Source organism: Artemia franciscana, chromosome 8, assembly GCF_032884065.1.
Source record: "Artemia franciscana chromosome 8, ASM3288406v1, whole genome shotgun sequence".
Classification (NCBI taxonomy): Eukaryota; Metazoa; Arthropoda; class Branchiopoda; order Anostraca; family Artemiidae; genus Artemia; species Artemia franciscana.
Genome location: NC_088870.1, coordinates 7,682,088 through 7,707,046, shown reverse-complemented (window position 1 = coordinate 7,707,046; position 24,959 = coordinate 7,682,088). Strand labels below are relative to the sequence as shown.

General features: G+C 35.0%; 1 protein-coding gene across 1 annotated transcript in view; it reads left to right on the top strand.

Annotated features, from left to right (window-relative positions):
* Positions 1-24,959, top strand: part of LOC136030601 (E2F-associated phosphoprotein-like) — a 60,437-nt gene that overhangs the window by 29,364 nt on the left and 6,114 nt on the right. Inside the window, exon 8 of the mRNA XM_065709670.1 lies at positions 24,766-24,955. Coding sequence (XP_065565742.1) covers positions 24,766-24,955 — 190 coding nt within the window. The remainder of the gene's footprint in view (positions 1-24,765; positions 24,956-24,959) is intronic.

Below are 24,959 nucleotides of genomic sequence, written 5' to 3'. Positions count from 1 at the left end.
AATGAGGTATTTGTAACACGAATGGGTGATCAAATCTTGATGAAATTTGATATCTAGAAGGATCTTGTGCTTTAGAACTCTCATTTTAAATCCCGACCAGATCCAGTGACATTAGGGGGGAGTTGGAAGGGGAAACTGGTTATATTACCACACATCAGGGTTATATTATCACATATCAGGTTACATTGTTTGAATGGATCCCCATGCATATTTACTGGATACAAAATACACAGTATTTTCTTTTTTGGTTTTGCTGTCCATAAAAAAACAAAGATGCCTCATCCATATAGTCGACGTACAGAGTCTAATGAGCATTGCCAATCACCTTCTATAGAAGTGTTTGGTTAAGACGATCTATCTACAAAACTAGAAGGATCATAAGTATTGATTCGCTGTACGAATTCCGGCTTATTGACAATGTTTTATTTTTATTGATAAAAATAATTGTCTATTGACAATAATTGTCTATTAATTGTCTATTGACAATGTTTTATTTTTATTTTATTGACAATGTTTATTTTTTCTGAATTGGACTTTCCAGGGATTTAACAGTGCTACATGCCGTCACTTTTTAATTATACTAATCCTAACAATTTGTGATTTTGCTTCTTGAAGAACAGCGCTGATTATTTTTTTGGAGGCATTGCAGAATAGAATATATTTTATTCACTGCAATAGCTGGAGCTAACATGAGCGTGTCATAAAATGAGCACACAAAAAAAAGACCTAAAACAAACAAACAGCAACACAAAATAATGAAGGCAGCAAGCGCTGCTTCAAAGTCAGTAAATTAAAATGAGTCGTAAAAAAAGTCAAGAATCTGTTTTCACGATTTAAATAGCGACCGTTTATATATAATTTACCAGAATGAATAAATATATAAATGGTTGGTATATTCAGAAACACTAACAGCCAAATACCTGAAATAAACTGCATCGAACATTAAATATTTGTCAAGGTAATATTTTTAAATACCCAATAAAATAAGGAACAAATGATTTGCAATATCTCTCGGTACTAGAGGCTGGGTAAGTCATTAACTGTGGACAATTATTTTCTATTTGTCGGAGTCTACTGACTGGTCCTTCAGTAGGGTGGTTCTCAAGGTCGGGTAGTAGACCACGGTGAGCTGGGTAATTCAAACAATTCAGTCCAAATCGATAAGTCAACTCATGTTTACAACTATCAAATGATTTCAAGTTGTGTTGTTTCAGTGCATCATCATACGTTGGGTAGTTATGTCCAACTGTAATTTTTACAGCTCTTTTGTATCATCTCAAGTGTATCTGATTGATCTTTCGTCAAACCCGAATGCCAAGCTGGACACACATACTCAAGAGAAGGTCTAACATAGCTGCAGTATACAGATTTCAAAACCTCAGTTGGCATTCCAAGTCTCTTTAGGTTGGAAAACGATTGTAAAAATGAGGCACCTTTTTTAGTCAGATAGTCAACGTGCGAGTTTCGTCTTAAATCGTCGTCCAAAAGGACTCCAAGTGTTTTAACAGTTTTCTTTATCGGCAGTAGGGAAATAGAAGAGTGGCTATCAATCTTTAGGAAGGAAAAAGTCATATAAGAGCTCTTATTTTCGCTGACCGTCAGTTTTACCTTTCCTAATTCAGCTTTTAGGTCATTAAAAATTCTCGCCAAGTCAGACTGTTCGGTAGTCGGAGGGATTAATTGCAGTGATAAAATAGTCAGATCATCAGCAATCTTAAAACGCTCACGAGCTGTTGCTAAAATACGATTAAAAACAATTGGCCTTATTTAGTCTCTTATGGCGAACTGCAAAAAATAAAAAAAATCCAGATGGCTCATGAAAAAAGGACTATAGTAGTAAAGGGAGTTGGACACACTGGGATCTTTTAAAAAGAAAACTAGCAAGCATACCTAAAACGAATGGACGGGCACCCATAACCTTAGCTTCTTCCACTACTACATTATGGTCAAGACTATCAAAAGCCTTTACTAAATAAGCAAATAATGCATCAACATAAGCCCCATTTTTTCTAAATGTTTAAGGATTGTATCCAACAAAGCAACCAAATAAAGAACAGCACTTTACGCGGGTCTAAATCTAAATTGTTGGGAATCTGTATTATCTTTTGTGTCCTTAAATAAATAATCAAAAATAAAACTTTCAAACACTTTTGAAAGAGCCGGTGTTTTCGAAATTGACCTTATATCAGTAATATCCTTAGGGGTGTTATATTTAGAGATTGGGATAACATACGTTTTTTTTTTAAAATACTAGGGAAAACAACAACAATAAAATATTGGTTCGAAATTGCTTTTAAAGGAGTAGGTAAAAGATTAGTACACTCAACAACCAATTTAATTGGTATCTCACTTGAGTAACTAGATTTACGAGGATCAAGTGCCTTCAACTTCTTAACAACTGAACTAATCTCTGGGATAGGGATATATGAAAATGAGTCATTAGGTGGTTATAATGTTAGTCGAGGATGGATTTTACAAATTGATGTATAAAAATTCATTAATCTCAATAGGTTGCAGGGGGTTACCATCATCATCTCTAACTTCAACTTTGGTCACTTTTTTGCCAATAATATTGTGCACTGTATGATGGAACTTCCTTGGATTGGATTGATATATTTTGCTTATTATTTTTCAACCATATTGCTTACGTGAACATCTTATTTTCTTCCTCAATGAATTTTACATTTTGTATAACATAATACAGGAAATTTAGAATTTTCATTCAAATTTCAACAGATTATTTATTTTTGATTGCTCAATTAAACCCGCTTAAATGATATCTAATTGAAATAAGAAAGTTCATTGAAATCTCCATTGTCGAAAAACCCTTACCTGGACCTTTACTGTCCTCCTCCTCGAACAACAAGGAAAATCATATTTTTGCACGAGTATAATTTTTTCCTTATTTTTCAAGTAGTAAGGTAATGTGAACTGCTAACCACAATGAGGAAACCAACAATGCGAGGAAATAATTTAATGACATCTAAACAAAATCAGGAACCTTTTGTTAATGTTTCCATCAGAGGCGAAAGGAAAATCGAATAGATGATGTTTTCTGGCCTGAAGATGAATGGAATCGAGCGGCAGAGTATATAAACAGCGTTGGATATATCAACCATATCTACCAGGCCTCTTTAATTACATAATCGCTCCAAACAAAAAATTAGCAGTAAGAAATATAACATTATTTCATGGATATGGTTGATACATGGATATATCAACCATATCAACCAGGCCTCTTTAATTGCATAATCGTTCCAAACAAAGAATTAGCAGTAAGAAATATAACATTACTAGCTGTTGGGGTGGCGCTACGCGCCACCCCAACACCTAGTTGGTGGGTGTCCTTCGCGCCCCCCCAAGCCCCCCCGCGCGTGTAAGTCGTTACGCGCCATATTAGTTACGCGCCATTGTAGTCGTGTCCCTATGTCCCACCTGTGAATATATATATATATATATATATATATATATATATATATATATATATATATATATATATATATATATATATATATATATATATATATATATATATATATATATATATATATATATATATATATATATATATATATATATATATATATATATATACTAGCTGTTGGGGTGGCGCTTCGCGCCACCCCAACACCTAGTTGGTGGGGCGCTTCGCGCCCCCCCAAGCCCCCCCCCGCGTGCGTAAGTCGTTACGCGCCATATTAGTTACGCGCCAATGTAGTTGTGTCCCTGTGTCCCACCTGTGAATATAGATAGATTTATATATGTGTTTCAAACTACGTAAAAATTGCGAATATACAACATTCTTGGCTTTCCCATTGTCTGTCCATATACAAAGCCGTATGTACTAATAATGACGTCATATGCAAACGCTCTTTTTACAAACAAACAAACATGCATACACACAACTCGTTTTTATATAGATAGATAGATAGATAGATACAATACAAATTAACTACGTAAAACTTGTGAATATACAACAGTCTTCGCTGTCCCATTGTCTGTGTTGCAATCTTTTAAATTGAAAAAGCAGATCCGTTGGAATCATGGGAATGCGAGGAAAAAGAACAGCCTCACCCTCATAAGGCCCTGTCAAGATTGTGGCCTCTATTAGGTTTTCCATTGTTGTTTTTTTTACGGCAAGTCGCGTGCCATTGCAAAGCTTTGGTGGGTTGATATTTCTTATTATTGGTACGCCTATTTTTAGTTGTAGCACGTGTGGTGGAAACCCTGAAGGATCTATGGAATTTAAAAATTCAGATGGATAATTAACCGCTTCATTTGGTTCCGAAATACAAATTAACTGCGTAAAACTTGCGAATATACAACATTCTTCGCTGTCCAATTCTCGCTGCATATAAATAGATTGTCAGGTTTACCGACCCTCGAACATGCAACGTACAATTGTCCATGGGAAAAACAATCAGTATTAAGATCAATACCACATTTTTTTAATGATTGACCTTGAGCTTTGTTAATGGTGATTGCAAATGCTAATCGAATTGGGAATTGCAATCTTTTAAATTGAAAAGGCAGATCCGTTGGAATCATGGGAATGCGAGGAATAAGAACAGCCTCACCCTCAAAAGGCCTTGTCAGGATTGTGGCCTCTATTAGGTTTTCCATTGTTTTTTTTACGGCAAGTCGAGTGCCATTGCAAAGCTTTGGTGGGTTTATATTTCTTAAAAGTATTATTGGTACGCCTATTTTTAGTTGTAGCACGTGTGGTGGAAACCCTGAAAGATCTATGGAATTTAAAAATTCAGATGGATAATTAACCGCTTCATTTGGTTCCAAAACTGTGTCGACTGACTTGTAAAGGACTGCCTGGTCTTGAATCTTGGTCAAAACAATATTGTTGATTTCGTGGACGTCTATATTTTTGGGTGCGAGAATCGCTCTTTCACTTAGCCATTTATTATTTTTATAATTTTTTAGAATATTCGGAAATACTTTTTCAATCAATTCATTTTTGGACGTCACTAAATTACAGAAATCAGCAGGTAGTTGTGTACGTCCTGAAATTGAGTCTACTGGGAGCTTTCCGTTTCCCATTGCCAGCAATTGATCTGAAAATGTTTGACCAGAGTCATCGTTTTGCAATCGGACACGCATATTTGTAGTTAATTTTAATGTTTTTACGTGTGCCCATAGACTCTTTGAGCATCTTCATCAGTCATTGTAAACTTAAACATTAATAGATTTCTACGCGAACATATGTCTTATATAACTTGAATGACATCACCTTCAAAGCAAAAATGACGGCAACTAATTTTATGACGTCAGCCGAAACATGACGTCACCTGATCCACAGATCCACAGACAGACAGACAACTTATTTTTATATATATAGATATATATATATATATATATATATATATATATATATATATATATATATATATATATAAATATATATATATATATATATATATATATATATATATATATATATATATATATATATATATATATAAATATATATATATATATATATATATATATATATATATATATATATATATATATATATATATATATATGCTAGCTGTTGGGGTGGCGCTTCGCGCCACTCCAACACCTAGTTGTTGGGGTGCTTCGCGCCCCCCCAAGCCCCCCCGCGCGCGTAAGTCGTTACGCGCCATATCAGTTATGCGCCATTGTAATTGTGTCCCACCTGTGAATATAGATAGATTTATATATGTGTTTCAAACTACGCAAAAATTGCGAATAAACAACATTCTTGGCTTTCCCATTGTCTGTGCATATGCAAAGCCGTATGTACTAATAATGACGTCATATACAAACGCTCTTTTTACAAAAAAAAACAAACATGCATCCACATAACTCGTTTTTATATAGATAGATACAATACATATTAACTGCGTAAAACTTGCGAATGAACAACATTCTTCGCTGTCCAATTGTCGCTGCATATAAATACATTGTCAGGTTTACCGACCCTCGAACATGCAACGTACAATTGTCCATGGGAAAAACAATCAGGATTAAGATCTATACCACATTTTTCTAATGATTGACCTTGAGCTTTATTAATGGTGATTGCAAATACTAATCGAATTGGGAATTGCAATCTTTTAAATTGAAAAAGCAGATCCGTTGGAATCATGGGAATGCGAGGAATGAGAACAGCCTCACCCTCATAAGGCCCTGTCAAGATTGTGGCCTCTATTAGGTTTTCCGTTGTTTTTTTTTACGGCAAGTCGCGTGCCATTGCAAAGCTTTGGTGGGTTGATATTCTTAAAAGTATTATTGGTACGCCTATTTTTAGTTGTAGCACGTGTGGTGGAAACCCTGAAGGATCTATGGAATTTAAAAATTCAGATGGATAATAACCGCTTCATTTGGTTCCAAACTGTGTCGACTGACTTGTAAAGGACTGCCTGGTCTCGAATCTTGTTCAAAACAATATTGTTGATTTCGTGGACGTCTATATTTTTGGGTGCGAGAATCGCTCTTTCACTTAGCCATTTATTATTTTTATAATTTTTTAGAATATTCGGAAATACTTTTTCAATCAATTCATTTTTGGACGTCACTAAATTACAGAAATCAGCAGGTAGTTGTATACGTCCTGAAATTGAGTCTACTGTTTGACCAGAGTCATCGTTTTGCAATCGGACACGCATATTGTAGTTAATTTTAATATTTTTACGTGTGCCTATAAATTAGAATTTTTTAGGCAAGCATTCATTTCGTCTGCAGGAGTTAAACTACGTAAAAATTGCGAATATACAACATTCTTGGCTTTCCCATTGTCTCTGCATATACAAAGCCGTATGTACTAATAATGACATCATATGCAAACGCTCTTTTTACAAACAAACAAACATGCATACATGCAACTCGTTTTTATATAGATAGATAGATAGATAGATAGATAAAATACAAATTAACTGCGTAAAACTTGCGAATATACAACATTCTCCGCTGTCCAATTGTCGCTGCATATAAATAGATTGTCAGGTTTACCGACCCTCGAACATACAACGTACAATTGTCAATGGGAAAAACAATCAGTATTAAGATCTATACCACATTTTTCTAATGATTGACCTTGAGCTTTGTTAATGGTGATTGCAAATGCTAATCGAATTGGGAATTGCAATCTTTTAAATTGAAAAGGCAGATCCGTTGGAATCTTGGGAATGCGAGGAATAAGAACAGCCTCACCCTCAAAAGGCCCTGTCAAGATTGTGGCCTCTATTAGGTTTTCCATTGTTTTTTTACGGCAGGTCGAGTGCCATAGCAAAGCTTTGGTGGGTTTATATTTCTTAAAAGTATTATTGGTAGGCCTATTTTTAGTTGTAGCACGTGTGGTGGAACCCTGAGAATAATATCTCGAGGTAAAAACTGATCACCGACCATAACGATGGTCACTTCGTCCGATAGATGGAGCATTGTATCTACGCACATATTGGCCAGGAGGCGTTTTGTCAGCGGAAATAACAATTTTATGCGTATAAGTAGGCATCAAATCGATGGCTGTTTTGAACAGACGCACTAAATTATTATTTTCGTGGAAAAGATGTTGTAATTGGGAAACGATTGTCCTTTCAATGTTGGGAGAAATTTCACAACGTGCATTCAATTCAGAATTTCTATCACTGATGAAGTACAATTGTAAAAATTTATGATTCTCGCCTGAGAATGGTAGAAGAGACCTGCTCTATGATAAATTTGCCCTTTTACTTTGAAGTAGACATAAATTGATCTGGATTTTCAATTTGGGCTCCAAACGACGTCATTGGAAACATGAGTTGTATTTTCTGATTCATTTATATTCCTTATTTCCCGGTGTCCCGGTCGTCATTTATATCCCCCTGTTTTATATCCCGCTTATTTTTCAGTTTTTTCCTTTTTTTAGTTTTTTTTTTACTTTTTTAGTTCTTTTAGTTTTTACGTTTTTTAGTTTTTTAGATGAATTTTTTTTTTTAGTTTTTTACCTTTTTTTCTTTTTAGTTTTTATTGGTTTTTACCTTTTTTTAGCTTTTTATCTTTTTTATTTTTTTTTATTTTTATTTTTAATTTTATTAGTATTCTTTTTCTCTTCTATTTTTCATTTTTCCTTTTTTTTAGTTTTTTTTAGTTTTTAGTTTTCTAAGTTTTTTCCTTTTTTTAGTTTCTTTAATTTTTTTAGTTTTTCGGCTTTTTTATTTTTTTATTAGTTTTTAGTTTTTTTTGTAGTTTTTGCCTTTTTTTAGTTTTTTCAGTTTTTTTTTAGCTTTTAGTTTTTTACCTTTTTTAGCCTAACCAGGATTTGAACCTGGGACCTTCATTCTCCGTTCTGACACCCTCTCTCACCGAGTGACTACTCCAGCATAGTCATTTTGGTGTTTTAAATGGTATATTATTAACCAAATTAATGTGTTTTACAATATACTAAGCATCGTCATATCAAAAATGACGGCAACTAATTTCATGACGTCAGCCGAAACATGACGTCACCTGATCCACAGACCCACAGACAGACAGACAACTTATTTATATTTATTATATATATATATATATATATATATATTTTATTATATATATATATATATATATATATAGATATATATATATATATATATATATATATATATATATATATATATATATATATATATATATATATATATAAATATATATATATATATATATGTTTTTAACTACGTAAAACTTGCGAATATACAACATTCTTTGCTGTCCCATTGTCTGTGCATATAAATAGAATGTCAGGTTTAACGACTCTTGAACATGCAACATATAATGGTCTATGGGAAAACAATCCGTATTCAGATCTATACCTCATGATTCTAATGATTGCCCTTGAGCTTTGTTGATGGTGATTGCTAATCGACGATTCCCTGTGTCGCCATCGTCATTTATATATCCCCCTGAGCCCCCCGGCGTCCCTGTTGTAGTTGTGTCCCTGTGTCCCGGTCGTCATGTCCCGGTGTCCCGGTCGTCATTTGTGTCCCGGTCTGTATATACATTCGTTTTTGAATTGGTCTTTTTTAAGGTTTTAGTTTTTTACCTTTTTTTAGTTTTATTCTTTTTTTTAGTTTTGTTTTTCTCCTTTATTTTTCATTTTTTTTCCTTTTTCATTTTATTTTCTTTTTTAGTTTTTTAGCTTTTTAGCTTTTTTAGTTTTTTATTAGTTTTTTAGTTTTTTTTCTTTTTAGTTTTTTTGTAGTTTTTACCTTTTTTTTAGTTTTTAATTTTTTTTTTTTACTTATGTCCTGGTCGTCATTTATACTCCCTGTGTCCCGGTCGTCATTTGTGTCCCGGTGCTTTGTTGATGGTGATTGCTAATCGAACATTCCTTGTGTCCCGGTCGTCATTTATATTCCCTATGTGCCGGTGTCCCGGTCGTCATTTGTGTCCCGATGTCCCGGTCTGTAATTTCGTCAGTCGAAAACATGACGTCAGTCGACACAGAAACATGACGTCACCTGACAGATCCACGGACAGACAACTTATTTTTATATATATAAGATATATATATAAATATATATATATATATATATATATATATTTTCTTTTTGGTTTTTTGTAGTTTTTACCTTTTTTAGTTTTTTTCTTCTTTTGTATTAATGCTGAAGCCAAGGTTCAAACCTGGAGCCTCTCGGACCTAGAACCTGAAACATAACGCTTTACCAACTCAGCTACTTCGGCTTGAATACATTCGTTTTGAGCAGCTTCCTCGGGTGTTGCCATTGTAGGTTCTTCAGTCATTTTACAATTAGAAATTTCTCTTTCAACGGTCTTCTTACGATTAAAAATTTGTCTTTGAACGATATTCTTAAATACCTGTGTCCTGGTCGTCATTTATATTCCTTGTGTCCCGGTATCCTAGTCTGTAATTTCTCTTTGAGTGTCCCGGTCGTTATTTATATTCCCTCTGTCCCGGTCGTCATTTGTGTCCCGGTCTGTAATTTCTCTTTGAGTGTTTTTTCTTTTTAGTATTTTTTAGTTTTTTACATTTTTTCTTTTTTCAGTTTTCTTTTTCTTCTTTATTTTTCACCTTCACTATGAAATACATATCGCCGAACCTTTGTTTTTTTTAACTAAAATCTAGTAGGCATTGATGACCTTATCCAAGTCAAAATCCCAAACCCAATCATCATCGCTATCATTTTCAGTTTTGATATGTTTTGACTCTCGCTGTCCAGGTGGATCTTCATCTAACTGCGCGGTTTTGCGTTCTTTAGCCTCAAGCCTGTTTCCTTGCTGTTCTTTTGATTCCTCGGCACGCTTTCTTTTCTAACTTTCTCTATCAGCAGCAAGTTTTTTGGCATAGACTCTTTGAGCATCTTCATCGGCTTTTGCCATTGTAAGTTCATCAGTCATTTTAAACTTAAACATTAATAGATTTCTACGTGAACATATATGTCTTAAATATCTTTAATGACGTCACCGTATAGCAAAATGGCGACAACTAACTTCATGACGTCAGTCGACACAGAAACATGACGTCACCTGACAGACAGACACACAGACAGACAACTTATTTTTATATATATAGATTTCATGAATATGGTTGATACATGGATATATCAACCATATCAACCAGACCTCTTTAATTGCACAATCGTTCCAAAGAAAGAATTAGCAGTAAGAAATATAAAATGAATATGATGAAAATGCAATGAAATTCGGTTTCTTCATTGGATAATATTCTTTTTTTATGGATATTTGCTTTCTAAAGCAAGTTTTCTAACATGCAGGAACACGAAAAATGTATTAATTAGTTTTTAATTTTTAAAGTTGTTTAGTTTAATTCTTTGGCTGCAAGGAGCAACCGAAATTTGAAATTTTTCACCTTCTCACTTTTCCTGAAATTATGCCACTAAACAACTAACACCGTGACCAAAAAACTATTTGATTATCTAAGTTTCAAATATGGCAGACCAAATGGTTGGTTATATAAGATACTAGCTGTTGGTGTGGCGCTTCGCGCCACGGGGGGCTCCGCGCCCCTCAAGCCCCCCCCCGCGTGTGTAAGTCGTTACGTGTCGTATTAGTTAGCGCCATTGTAGTTGTGTCCCTGTGTCCCACCTGTGAATATAAATAGATATATATATATATGTTTTTGTCCCGGTCGTCATTTATATTCCCTGTGTCCCGGTGTCCCGGTCGTCATTTGTGTCCCCGTGTCCCGGTCGTCATTTGTGTCCCGGTGTCCCGGTCTGTAGCGTCATCTTATAATGACGTCATATACAAAGCCTTATATACTTATAATGACGTCATATGCAAACCCTCAAACATGCAAAAAACATACATACAACTTATTTTAATATATATATATCTATCTATATATATAAAAATAAGTTGTCTGTGTGTGGATCTGTGGATCTGTGGATCAGGTGACGTCATGTTTGTCCGCATATGACGTCTGAATTATTTCACACTAATACAAAAGAAGAAAAAAACTAAAAAAGGTAAAAACTACAAAAAAAACTAAAAAGAAAAAAAAGCTAAAAAACTAAAAAAAACTAAAAAAAGGTAAAAATCTAATAACTAAAAAAAAACTGAAAAAAATAAAAAAAGGCAAAAACTACAAAAAAATAAAAACTAATAAAAAAACTAAAAAAGCTAAAAAACTAAAAAACTAAAAAAACTAAAAAAAACTAAAAAAAGGTAAAAAATTAAAAAAAACTAAAAACTAAAAAAGAAAAAAACTAAAAAAAAGGAAAAAACTGAAAAATAAAAGAGAAAAAGAAAACTAAAAAAATATGAATAAATATATATAAAAATAAGTTGTTTGTGGGTTATGTCTGTCTGTCTGTCTGTCGAGTGACGTCGTGTTTGTCCGCATATGACGTCTGAATTATTTCACACTAATACAAAAGAAGAAAAAAACTAAAAAAGGTAAAAACTACAAAAAAAACTAAAAAGAAAAAAAACTAAAAAAGCTAAAAAACTAAAAAAAAGGTAAAAAACTAAAAACTAAAAAAAACTGAAAAAACTAAAAAAAGGCAAAAACTAAAAAAAAAACTAAAAACTAATAAAAAAAACTAAAAAAGCTAAAAAACTAAAAAAACTAAAAAAAGGTAAAAAACAAAAAAAAACTAAAAACTAAAAAAGAAAAAACTAAAAAAGAGGAAAAAACTGAAAAATAAGAGAAAAAGAAAACTAAAAAAATATTAATAAATATAAAAAATATAAATATAAATATAATATAAATTAGCAATCAACAAGCACCGAGACACAAATGACGACCGGGACACAGGGAGTATAAATGACGACCAGGACATAAGTAAAAAAAAAAAACTAAAAAAAACTAAAAAAATGGTAAAAACTACAAAAAAACTAAAAACTAATAAAAAAACTAAAAAATCTAAAAATCTAAATAAACTAAAAAAGAAAAAAAAGAAAAAAGGAAAAAAATAAAGGAGAAAAACAAAACTAAAAAACGAATGTATATACAGACCGGGACACCGGGATACAAATGACGACCGGGACACAGGGAATATAAATGACGACCGGGACACAGGGACACAACTACAATGGGGACGCCGGGGGGCACAAGGGGATATAAATGACGACCGGGACACCGGGACACAAGGAATATAAATGACGCCCGGGACACTCAAAGAGAAATCACAGACTGGAACACCGGGACACAAATGATGACCGGGACACAGGGAATATAAATGACGACCGGGACACAGGGACATAACTACAAAGGGGACGCCGGGGTGCACAGGGGGATATATAAATGACGATGGCGACTCAGGGAATGGTCGATTAGCAATCACCATCAACAAAGCTCAAGGGCAATCATTAGAATCGTGAGGTATAGATCTGAATACGGATTGTTTTCCCATGGACCATTATATGTTGCATGTTCAAGAGTCGGTAAACCTGAAAATCTATTTATATGCACAGACAATGGGACAGCAAAGAATGTTGTATATTCGCAAGTTTTACGTAGTTAAAAACATATATATATATATATATATATATATATATATATATATATATATATATATATATATCTATATTCACAGGTGGGACATAGGGACACAACTACAATGGCGCGTAACTAATATGGCGCGTAACGACTTACGCGCGCGGGGGGGCTTGGGGGGGGGGGGCGCGAAGCGCCCCCACCAACTAGGTGTTGGGGTGGCGCGAAGCGCCACCCCAACAGCTAGTATATATATATATATATATATATATATATATATATATATATATATATATATATATATATATATATATATATATATATATATATATATAGATAAACAGCGTTTTCAGCAGTATAAGTGTTTTGTGGCAGTCTGTCAGTTCTGCAAAGCCATTTGCGAAACTGACTCCTTTACGAAAATAGTATTTCAAAGCGTGGGGTAAACTCCCAGACGCGCTTTCATCCTGTGGTGATGCAGTCGGACAAAAAATCGAGACTTATAAAAAGTTACAAAAAATAACTAGTTGGACAGCCCAGCTTTAGTGTATCTATCTCTTTGACGAGAAATATCTGTCAAATTTTTCAAATCCCCTAAGGGGACGGACCTTCTTTTTGCGCAATCTATCATCAACTCCTGACAACCTTTCACGATTATGTATAGACCTACTATAGTCGATATTCGACTTCCATTTGCGCCTTTTCGCTTTGTCTTCACGATCATAAGTGCGATAGTTAAAACATTGTTTTTCCTCTACCTCTCTGCTTACTTTAATTTTTGGTCTTTCTGGCTTCTCCAAAAGATCGTCAATCTCCTTATAGTGTTCATCAAAATCTTTTTCATACGACAGCCTCTCTCTTCCTATGTATTTGATGGGATTAGCGTCCCGGTTATCTCCACAGATGGCAGACCAAATTGATGCAGCGGATATCCTTGATTCGCAATGATCAAACTGCTGAATTACATCCGCACTGTCAATGATGCTAAATGGAATGAAGACTTCTTGACACTTAGGAAATCCTGTCCAACCCGATTCTATTTCTCCATCACTGAGTGATGATTTGTTGACACATAAACCACCAACTTTGTTTTCGTCAATGCTCATATTACTAACGGAGGCATTTAGGCTTGTTTGTTTTTCATCACCAGAACTAAAGTTCCTCATTTTTCAAAAGTTATTGCTCGATCATATTAGAGAACTCCCTATATGATTTTTGTACATTGCTTTCTCTTCTTTACAACATTTACTATATTTTATATAAATTTTCGAAAACTCAAACAAAATTGTCGAGTCACTGTTTTTTTTTGTGTAGATTATTTTGCACAATCTGCATTTTTGGATAATCTCCAAGAACTGACTATATGGAAAAAATTGGGGGCAAAGCCCGAGAATGACGTCAAAGATTGTAAAATTTCCAAAGAGGTTAGTTAGCATTTGCTAGGATTAATCAACGCTGTAAAACTGCTAAAAGTAGAATCGACAAGGATTGAAACTTCAGGGACAATAATGACGTCATAGATAGGAAGATACTATACTGAAACAATAATGGTATTTGCAATAATACCAATATAGCATCAATTATGGATCCAGAATATTGCGGCATCTGTTCAAAAAGAATAACCAAAAAAACAGCTGGTGTGCAGTGCAGTAAATAGTCTCATTCTAGCTGTGGAAACTAAGTACTTTAATGGCTTGAAGGAGACCTTTGTGTGCGTAATTTGTGCGCAAAAATATTCTCCGAAAACTGTATCCTGACTAAATTGATGTCGAAAAATAATAGTCCACGACAGCCAAATTACAACGAGAAGAACCATGATCAATTTAAAACGAATGTTATTTTCCCGAGTAAAAATGCATTGAAAAAATCACTAGCGGCTCCTATTGTAGCATCGATACTTATGGCTGTTGTAGAAAATATAACGGTGGAAAGAAAAAACTGTCCAGGTTCTGACCTGAGTTGTCTCATATGTGATGGAACGACTAAAGACAGCCCCTCGTTTGATCGTCATCAGTGCTTGCACCGCATCAATTGCGGCCTGCGCCGCAATTGATGCAGACATAGTTCTCGCTCAGCAGGAGCCCTTGGTACGATTCTTTCTTTTTATCTGTGAAAAGGGCTTAAACCAGCGTAGTAAGAGTGGGTCAAAATGGCCCAGTATTGATGTATCTGCTCAATACAGTAGCATTGTTACCAGCCGAGTCACGCAGACTCAACAAGAGTATCTTCAGTCCATTCATATAAATGAAGAGATTCATAACATCACACAGGGGGGCCTTCAGAATCGCCCCCCTCCCCGAAATTTTTTGAAATGTTTAATTTCCCCATTGTTTCTTGAGATTTCAAGAAAAAGTAGGACATTTATTAAGAATCTAGATACATGTGTGAAGCCTTTTTTTTTGGGATTTTACAGCATGCAAATATCCGGTCAAATCACTGCCCAATTATTAACCCATTTTCTGTCTACATTTTTACCTTTTTTGAAGTCATTGCCGATTGTACTTTTTTTTGTAAAGGGAGTTTGCTTCCCATAGCAAAATAGAATTATCCTTGATATTAGGGCGTTTATCCCCCCTTTTCAGGATAAAGTACAGCTTTTAATGGATCAATTTTGGAAACTATCATTTTTCATTAAAATCGACGTTTTCGCAATAGAAGAATTACCCCCCATAGCACCCATATTGCACTCTTAACCCTAAAATCTCCCTTGCAGAGGGATATAAAGGATTAATCACTAGTTTTAAGTCGCTATGAACCTGAGCCTAAAACGTACTTTTGAGGCTTCAATCTTCTTCCCCTCATCTGCTACAATACTACAGATTCAAGTTAATCTGTATTTTCCGATATACGTGCTTTTTGCATTTATCAGTTACTAAACAAGAAAATGCTACTTTATTTCTGCTGTTTCGAAGGTTTTGCCCCCCCCCCCCCGAAAAAACTACTGCGTATGTGCCTGTCCAGAACCCATTATTTCTGCTAGAATGAGACTCCTCCCCAAATTCTACGAAGATGGGTTCAATATGATTGCCTATAGTGAAAAATTTAATAAACAGGGACCTGTCACACGAAAAAACAAAATTCTCACATTTTCGTATCTCAGGCTTGAAAGTTCGGTTAAGCGGTTCTTGAATATCAAAAACTTGACGATGCAATTTTTTCCTGAGATCAGATCCCTTCGGGGGGGGGGGAGTTCTCTCTTTTTTTGTGAAATGACGCATATTTATTTAAATTAATTGAACTTAATAAATCTAACATATTTGGAATCAGAATAAAACGGAGATTTTTTTATATATGTATATTTTGCTTCCAAAATCCGTTTTCTTCCGATTGCTATTGACATGGATCGTTGTTTAATTCTAATTCGTTACCCCTAACAATTCGCAAAAGAGAGACAACGAATTGATTCGGAGGAAGTACTTCGGGTTTTAAATTTTATTCGTTCCTTTGCAAAATGAATTGAACTAATTTGGTGCTTTGTATCAGTGTTTTTTGAGCTGATCAAAGTTTGTGTCATGCAATTTTTGGTAGAAAAATTCCTTCATGAGATGTATCAGTTTGAAGTCTAAAGGGGTTGACAACTTCAGTAGTAAGGTACACACTAAAACCAAAAATATGCCGATACCAATTGTGAGACATAAAGAAGAGTTTTAAGCAACAGTCAGCTGTAAGCTCATAACTATCTTCGGCAATGAGGGGTTCGTAACTTTGCTACTTGGTGTACCTGTTATTTTTCTCCGGTGTATTTGACGGTAAGACGAATTTAGTTCCAGTGGTAAGACATGTAGGGGACTTGTAAGTAATAATCGACTGTTAGGCTACAGGCATCTTGAGTGATGAGGGGTTAGCAACTTTTACTATTTGCAATGAGGAGTTTGCAACTTTAGCGAGTTAGTGTACCTAGTATTTATTTTAAGATCCTTACAGATTAACAACTTCAGCGTTTAAGCGAAGCGAGGAAAGAAAACCAAAGTGTTGCTTTCGCAACACTTTACTTGGTGAAGCCGAACAAAGGTTACCGTAACATCTCACGTTGCCCATGCAACGTAGAGCTAGTTTACTCTATATATAAGCAATTTAAAATGATGTCATCACGTTGTACTGATGTCATATAATCCTGTAGTGGCGCAGTGGGTTTTAACTTAGCTTGGTAATAAGGGACCCAGAGATATAACTTTGATGGAGCAACACACTGCAAGGCCGACGCGGGAACCCTATTAGTTAAGAAGCGTCGTTAATCCGATCTTTCAACTGCTTAAGATGTCATTTAACATGATGTAATCTATATATATATATATATATATATATATATATATATATATATATATATATATATATATATATATATATATATATGTATATATATATATATATATATACATATATATAAATAAGTTGTTTGTCGAGTGACGTCATTGTAAGGATTGAGCATTATGACGTCATGTATGTATTCTGTATGTTTATATATGACGTCAAAGGCTTTGTATATGACGTCATTATAAGTATATAAGAAGGCGCTTCAAAGATAAATTTTTAGTATAGATCTTAAAATGACAGAAGAAACAGCCGAGGAAGCTGCTCAAACAGTTAATTCAAAGAGAAATCTTAGTATAAATCCTACAATGGCAGAAAAAACACCCGAGGAAGCTGCTCAAAGGGTTAATGCCAAAAGGCTTGCGGCTAAAGAACGCAAAACCGCGCAGTTAGATGAAAATCGATCTGGACAGCGAGAGTCAAAACGTATCAAAATTGAAAATGATAGCGATGATGATTGGGTTTGGGATTTTGACTTGGATAAGGTCATCAATGCCTACCAGATTTTAGTTAAAAAAACAAAGGTTCGGCGATATGTATTTCATAGTGACGAAAGACAAGCCAATGTAAAACAAACCAAACAACTCAAAAGTGATACCGATGATAAAAAAAAACGACGTTGAAAGGACTATTGTTTCCCAGTTGCAACATCTTTTCCACAAAAATAACAATTTAGTGCTTCTGTTCAAAACAGCAATCGAATGGATGCCTACTGATACGCAACTATCAACGAAGTGGCAATCGTTATGGTCAGTGATCAGTTCCTTACCTCGAGATAATATTTTTTTATAGGCGAAACAATCAGTTGAGAAGAATTGCTTAAACTCGTCGATGCTACGATGCCCTACAATATCCTATCATTTTTTGGGATGGAGCCGACGGCTATCACTTTAATATTAAATTGATAAATCCAGCCACTAACAAAGAAATGTCCTTTTTGCAACCTAGTCCCCCATCACCCCCAAAGACATCAGATCAAAATTCTGAGATACATTATTTCACCATGGTCGAAAGGCCCATTAAATATAATGCCCGATGACATGACACTCACGGCTCCTAGACCAAGGGGTGTAAGTATGGCAACTAGCTTACTACCGTTTGACGTAATTTTGTAACGGAAAAGGTTGAGGTTTGTTTGATTTTCTGCATCTTATTGTCTTAATACTTTCAGGTATCGCTGTCTGGGTCGTAAAGGTGGCAAAGCTTTTTCAGTTTTGTTTTCCGGCTATTGTGGACCTTGATTTACTTTTAATTAGATTGCAGGGATTGCAGTCATGACTGATACTTTTTTTTGCAAAATTTTCCTTTTTGACCTCCATTTTACTTCGGACGCGCTTCAGTATAAAATAAGATTATTATTATTATTAGTTATCATTTACGGTTTCTTAAATATTAGGTTTTTCTAAAAAGTAAAGGTTATTGCAAAAAGCAAATTCTAGGAATTTTGGGAAAAATCTTAAAGCCTCTCAAAACTGGTGTGGGCGAATGAAAAGTGCACAATTGTAATCACCCTGGTCAAACATCTTTACAGTGGGGTTTCCATCCCATCTGCCTTGAAAATCCAAAAAAAAAAACATTTTGAAGTTTGTATCACAGATGACTTTTAATTTCTCCATTAGGCTACTAGCGCGGCACTGGAACGTTGCAGGGAGCTGTTCGATGTTGTTCAACGTTCAACGTTGTTTCAACGTTGCAACAGAAACGTTGAAACAGCAGATGTTCAACAACAAGCAGCTGTTCAACGTTGCAGGGAGCTGTTCATTTAAAAAATAATGCTTGTATCTAGTCACTTTTAAACATTTGTTTTGATAGCGCCAAGTAAAACCCCAATTTTTCACACACAAAAAGTGTTTTTTTTATTTGGTAGTATGTTTAATGTCATCATGTTAAATGACATCATAAGTAATTATGTGATCGGATTAACGACGCATCTGGACTACTAAGGTCCCCGCGTCGGCCGTGCAGTGTGTTGCTCCACCAAAGTTTGATCACTGGGTCCCTTACCACCAAGCTAAGTTCAAACCCTCTGCACCACAACAAGACTATATGACATCTTTACAACGTGATGACATCATTTTGAATTGTTTACATTTAGAGTGAATAAATTGCTTTAATGTTGTGTTATCCGATGTTTTGGGAAAAAAATACTAATTAATATTTAATTACCGTTAATGATAATTCAGTTCCGTGGTACACCCTAAATCTTTGCGAATTCAATGATTATTTATGATATTAGCAATTATAGGTTGTCTAAGAAACTAATAATGACCTTTGTAATTCCTGCTCTGGCCCTAGGGTTGTGTGTATCACCGATTGAAAAACACCGGTATGATGCACCAAATTAGTTCCATTTTATTTTGCGAAGGAAGTAATAACATTCAGAACCCGAAGTACCTCTTCCGAATCAATTCGTTGTCTCTTTTTTGAATTGTTAGGGATAACGAATTAGAAGTAAACAACGATCCACGCCAATAATAATCGAAAAAACGGAATTTTGGAAGCAAAATATACATACATAAAAAAAAATTTCCGTTTTATTCTGATTCCAACTATATTAGATTTATTAAGTTCAACTAGTTGAAGTAAATATGCGTCCTTTCAAAAAAAGAGAGAACGTTCCCCCGAAGTGGTCTGATCTCAGGGAAAAATCGCATAGTCAAGTTTTTGATGTTCAAAAAGCCCTTAACCGAATTTTCAAGCCTGAGATACGAAAATGTGAAAATTTTGTTTTTTTCGTTTGACAGGTCCCTGTTTATTAAATTTTTCACTAGAAGTAATCATATCGGACCCATCTTCGTAGAATTTGGGGAGGAGTCTCATTCCAGCAGAGATTTTGGGTTTTTGTCTCATTCATAGGAGCTTAAATTAATCAGGGGGCATCGAGGCTCCTGCACTTATCATTATTTTGCCCCTTCGTGCCATTCCGACGAAGCTTAGTGTTGTGTCGCAATTTCAAGAAATTCAGTTTAATCAACTGATTGAAATGTTAAAAAAAAGTAGTTTCAAAGGTAGTGTGACCCGTATAAAGAGAAAATAAGGAATTTATGCGAAGTGTAAACAGCACTCGTTATAATGATTTCATGAAAAGAACGAGCAGATACTTTAAATCCAGTAAAGAACAACCCGTGTCTATAAGAGAGAGACAATGGTTTATTAAGAAAAGAAACAAAACAAAACAACTAAATGGCCCGAAGCGAAGCTTGTATGGGTTTAGAACCCCAACACACATACAAATAAAAACAATAGTTGCTGAAATTTTGAAATTTCTGGTAACAGTATATGTATCAAAATAATTTACTCTCCTTATATATATTAATGTAAAAATACTATCCGAAGAAGAAGTTTTTCAAGTTATAGTAAAGAGCTATATGAATCTTAAGATCAGCAGAAAGAAATTCCTATAATAATTCAAACTCAAAATAACCAGAATTTACTACTAAAGAATAAATTAAGCCCGAAACGAGCAGGAATTAAATATACAACCATAGCAGCTCGTAAAACGAGTAAAAGTCAAATTAAATACTCAAATCCAGCTTAAAATGGACAAATATCACTACGAACAAGAATTTGGCTGCTGGCCTTTTCTCCGACTGTAAAGTTCTAAAGCCTCCTGCATCATTTGCGTTTTATTGATAAGTAAATGTGTCTTGAAGTCCTTCGGAAGAAATAATACAATTAAGCTGAATATTTGGTATATAATGATATTAATTGCTGAAATCTCAGTAGTTCAATATTTTATTTCACTGTAGTTTTATTTTTGTTTTCAATCGTTTAAATACAAAAGAAAATATTTGTAATATAATTCGTTTTCATTGAAGCGCAAATGACGTAGTAGGCTTTAGACTTACAGCTCTGGAAGGGGCCAGTAGCCAAACCCTTGTTCGTAGTGGTTTTTGTTCGTTTTAAGCTTGATTTGAATATTTAATTTAAGTTTTACTCGCTTTAAGATTTATTTTTTCATTTATATTAGTACCTGGTTGTTTGTAATTGTTTATATAATTTCTGTTCGTTTTGGGTTTCGTTTATTCTTTAACAGTAATTTCCGGTCATTTTGAGTTTGAATTATTACAGAAGTTTATTTATTATTCTTATTCCGAAAGTTTTTTTTTATTAATTTCTTTTTGCTTTTGATTTCCAAAGTTTTATATTATTCAACATTCACCATTGCAGCATCAATTTTTTTTTCAACATCAAAGTTTCAAAGTTCAACGTTCCCTGAAAGTAGTCGCAAATAGATGTAGTAGCAGTTAAAATCAGTCCAAGTCACAGTTGCAAGTTGTCGCAGCTGGAAGTAGTCACAGTTGCGATCATAACCGGTCTCATTTGTAGATTTTGCCTCAATGCCCTTAGCCTTTTTGGACGTATCCAGAATCAAACATTCCTCCCTTTTCTTATTGATAAATTCTACTTGTACAAAATGAACAAATTACGTAATTCCTTGTCCCTGGGGCTGTGGGTACATATCATCCCCACAGACTTAGCTATTAGACGTTCTTACTATTTCGACTAAAATATCTTTTTAAGATCTCTATCAGTGTTAAGAAGAGAATCTAAAAGGGCAAGAGGTGGGAGGGTAGGTGTCCTTCGTTTCTTTTCAACATGCCTCCCAGCTCGCTTTTGAAGTTTCAACTTAACACCCTTAGCCATTCCTTAGATAATGCTGTTGTTTCCTCTCAAAAACCCTCCTGCATAAAGCGTACTTTGATTGTGCTCAACATCCTCAACGTTTTTTACCCTTGATGCTCTTAGCCTTTTTGGAGACTCAGGATCAAACATACCACCTTCCCTCAGTAACCAACAATGTACATAAACAATGGGCAACTTATATAACTTACACTAGCCCCAGCTCTGGGGCTTAAATCATTCTCGGAGGTATAGTTATTAGACTTATCGAATATTTTGAACAAGATTGCTATTCCTATATTTCCATAAGATATCTGTAAAGGGAGGGTATCGAAAAAGGGAATAGGAGTGGGACTGGTTGTCCTCTGGCTACTTTTCACATATTCCTCAACATACTCTGAAAGTTTAAACTGAATACCCTTAGCTGTTCTTGTGATACTGCAGACACGCTTTTTTGATAAACAGGACCCAGATAGTATCTTTAGGTTTAGTTTAACATTCCCGAAGTTTTATATTAGTACTCTTAGGCTTTTCGAACCCGCCTAGAATAAAACCCTCAGTCATTTCTTAGATATTGATGATATGTCCATCGGACAAAAAGTACATACACAGTGTGTTTTATTGTGTTCAGCATCCCTCTCGAAAGCTGTTGGAGTTATGTTACCTCCACAGGCATAGTTATTCGAGCTTTTGACTACTTCGAACAAGATGTCTATTTGAAATTTTTGATCAAACATTTTTGGAAGGATTGTAACTAAAAGGCATAGGAGGGGCTGGCAGCCCTTCAACCCCTTTTCAACATTCCCTCTCAACATGCCCTGAAAGTTTTAGCTCAGTACCTTCAGCTGTTCTTAAAATATTGATGATCCTCCTTTTTAATAAAGTGGATGCACATAGTGCCTTTTGATTTAGTAAAACATAACCCTGTAGATTCTCCAATGTGTCAGCATAATGCCCTTAGCCTTTTCTGATGTGCCCAGAATAAAATATTTCCCCTTTTCCTAATGGTAAGTGCTACACGTGAACAATTGGCAAATGGTATAATTCATAAGCCTTGCTCCGGGGCTGCTGCCCTTTCATCCTTGCTTTACTTACTTAATGGGGCATGGCATTCCTGGAAGTATATCTGTTAGACCTTTTGACTAGTTTGAACAAAATGACAATTCCAAAATGTCACCAGTGTTGAATACACCGTGCACCTAAAAAAGCAGGGAGGGGGGTCTGGTTACTCTAAAATATCTTTTTAATGCCTCTAAATATCTTGTGATTCGTAACTTAGTACCCTCAGTAGCTCTTTAAATATTGCTGATATTCCCTTCTCATAGTCAGCCGGCACAAAGTGTTTTGGTTATGTTTGGCATCCCTTTCAACATTTTTTTAAGGTTTCACCTTAATATCTTAAGCCTTTTGGAGACCCAAGATGAAACATGCCCTCTTTTCCAATACAAATCTTTGTGTGTTAAAAATATGCAAAACGCATAACTTATGGCCCTTGTGGGTGAGGTTTGTCAACCCTGGAGAAACAGTTTAATTTCCAATCAAAGTTTAAGCGACCACCCCGTCCATAAAAACCTTATATGATAACAATAAGCAGCTTGCAAAACTTAAGACCTAGGTTCGGGGGGCTAGGGGTTTCAACCGCGGAAGAACAATTGTTTTTTCTTCGGGCTATTTGAAACAAAATGGCTACCTCAAAATTTTGACTGGATGCATTTGGGGAAAAGGGGTGTTCGAGAGGTGAGGGCTGGTTTCCTCTGATCACTTCGGACTCTTTAAAAATGAACTAGAGCTTTTGCTTTCCAATCAGATGATTCCCTTCCAAAGTTAATACGACCACCCCTAACAAATAAAACTTATATGTTAACAATGGGCAACTTGTATAAGCTACAGCCCTTGCCCTGGGGCTGTGGGGATTCGTCAACCCTTGAGTTTACAGTTACTTGAATTTTGGACTATATTAAATACAGAGGCTATATCAAAATTTTGATTTGATATGTTTGGAAATAAGGGCGTGAGAGGGGGGCTCATTTTCGACTCTTAAAAAGGGCACTGCAACTTTATATTTCCAATCAAGTGAGCCCCTTCCAAAGCTTATACGACCATCCCTTCCATAAAAACCTTTTATGATAACAATAGGCGACTAGCATAACTTATAGCCTTTTCCCTGTGGGCCGACGGGTTATCAAACTTAGAACCTTAGTTATTTGACCGTCGGACTGTTTAGAATTAAAATGACCAAATTTCCATTGGAAGTATTTGGGGAAAAAGCGTCGGGTGGATCACTTTTGGCTCTTAAAGAAGGAACTAAAATTTTCGATTTTAAATTGATGTGATTTAGTCATTTCACCTTTAAACTATTTTAAACAAAATGGCTATCTCAAAATTTCGATCGGCTGTAGTTGGGGGAAAAAGGTTGGGAGGGGGGCTAATTGCCCTCCGATCATTTTTGACTATTAAAATGGCACTAGAATTTCTGAGTTCCAATTGAATAAGCCCCCTTCCTTCGAAGTTGATACGACCACCCCTTCCACATTAAGTGCCTCTGGGAAAAAAAATATTAAAGCATTGTTGTCTTTACTTAGCGTTGCCTCTCATATTGTAAAATGCTTTAGGTTTAAAGGTATCAATCAAGATTTATCCACGCAGGTAATTTTTTAACGTCATAACCCTTTTCATATTAAATTAAATGAAGAAATTAAATTTAGTATCTTGGATAAATCTTAGCATTAAATTAAAAGCAAGCAGAAAATAAAGTTCGTGAAAACACTCATTCCCTACAAGTCAGGTCTGTCAGGTCAGACCTGACAAGTCATGTCAGGTCTATAAATAGGAGACTATGAGTGATTTTTCCCTCTGACAGTAAATTTTAATCTAATAGAGTTGTCATCTTGTCCTTAATGGATTTTTTTTTTTAGCTCCATAGATCCAGCGACAGAAGAAGATACTCTAGCCGAAGCTTTAGGGAACTTCAGTCAAAATGGTATTATGATGAAACGAGAAGCGTCAAAAACCTTGACCATTAATTCATATCATCCTGTCAAATGTGGTGAATGTGGCACCGAAGTGGCAGTCTATGATCAGGACGAGATTTATCACTTTTTTAATGTGA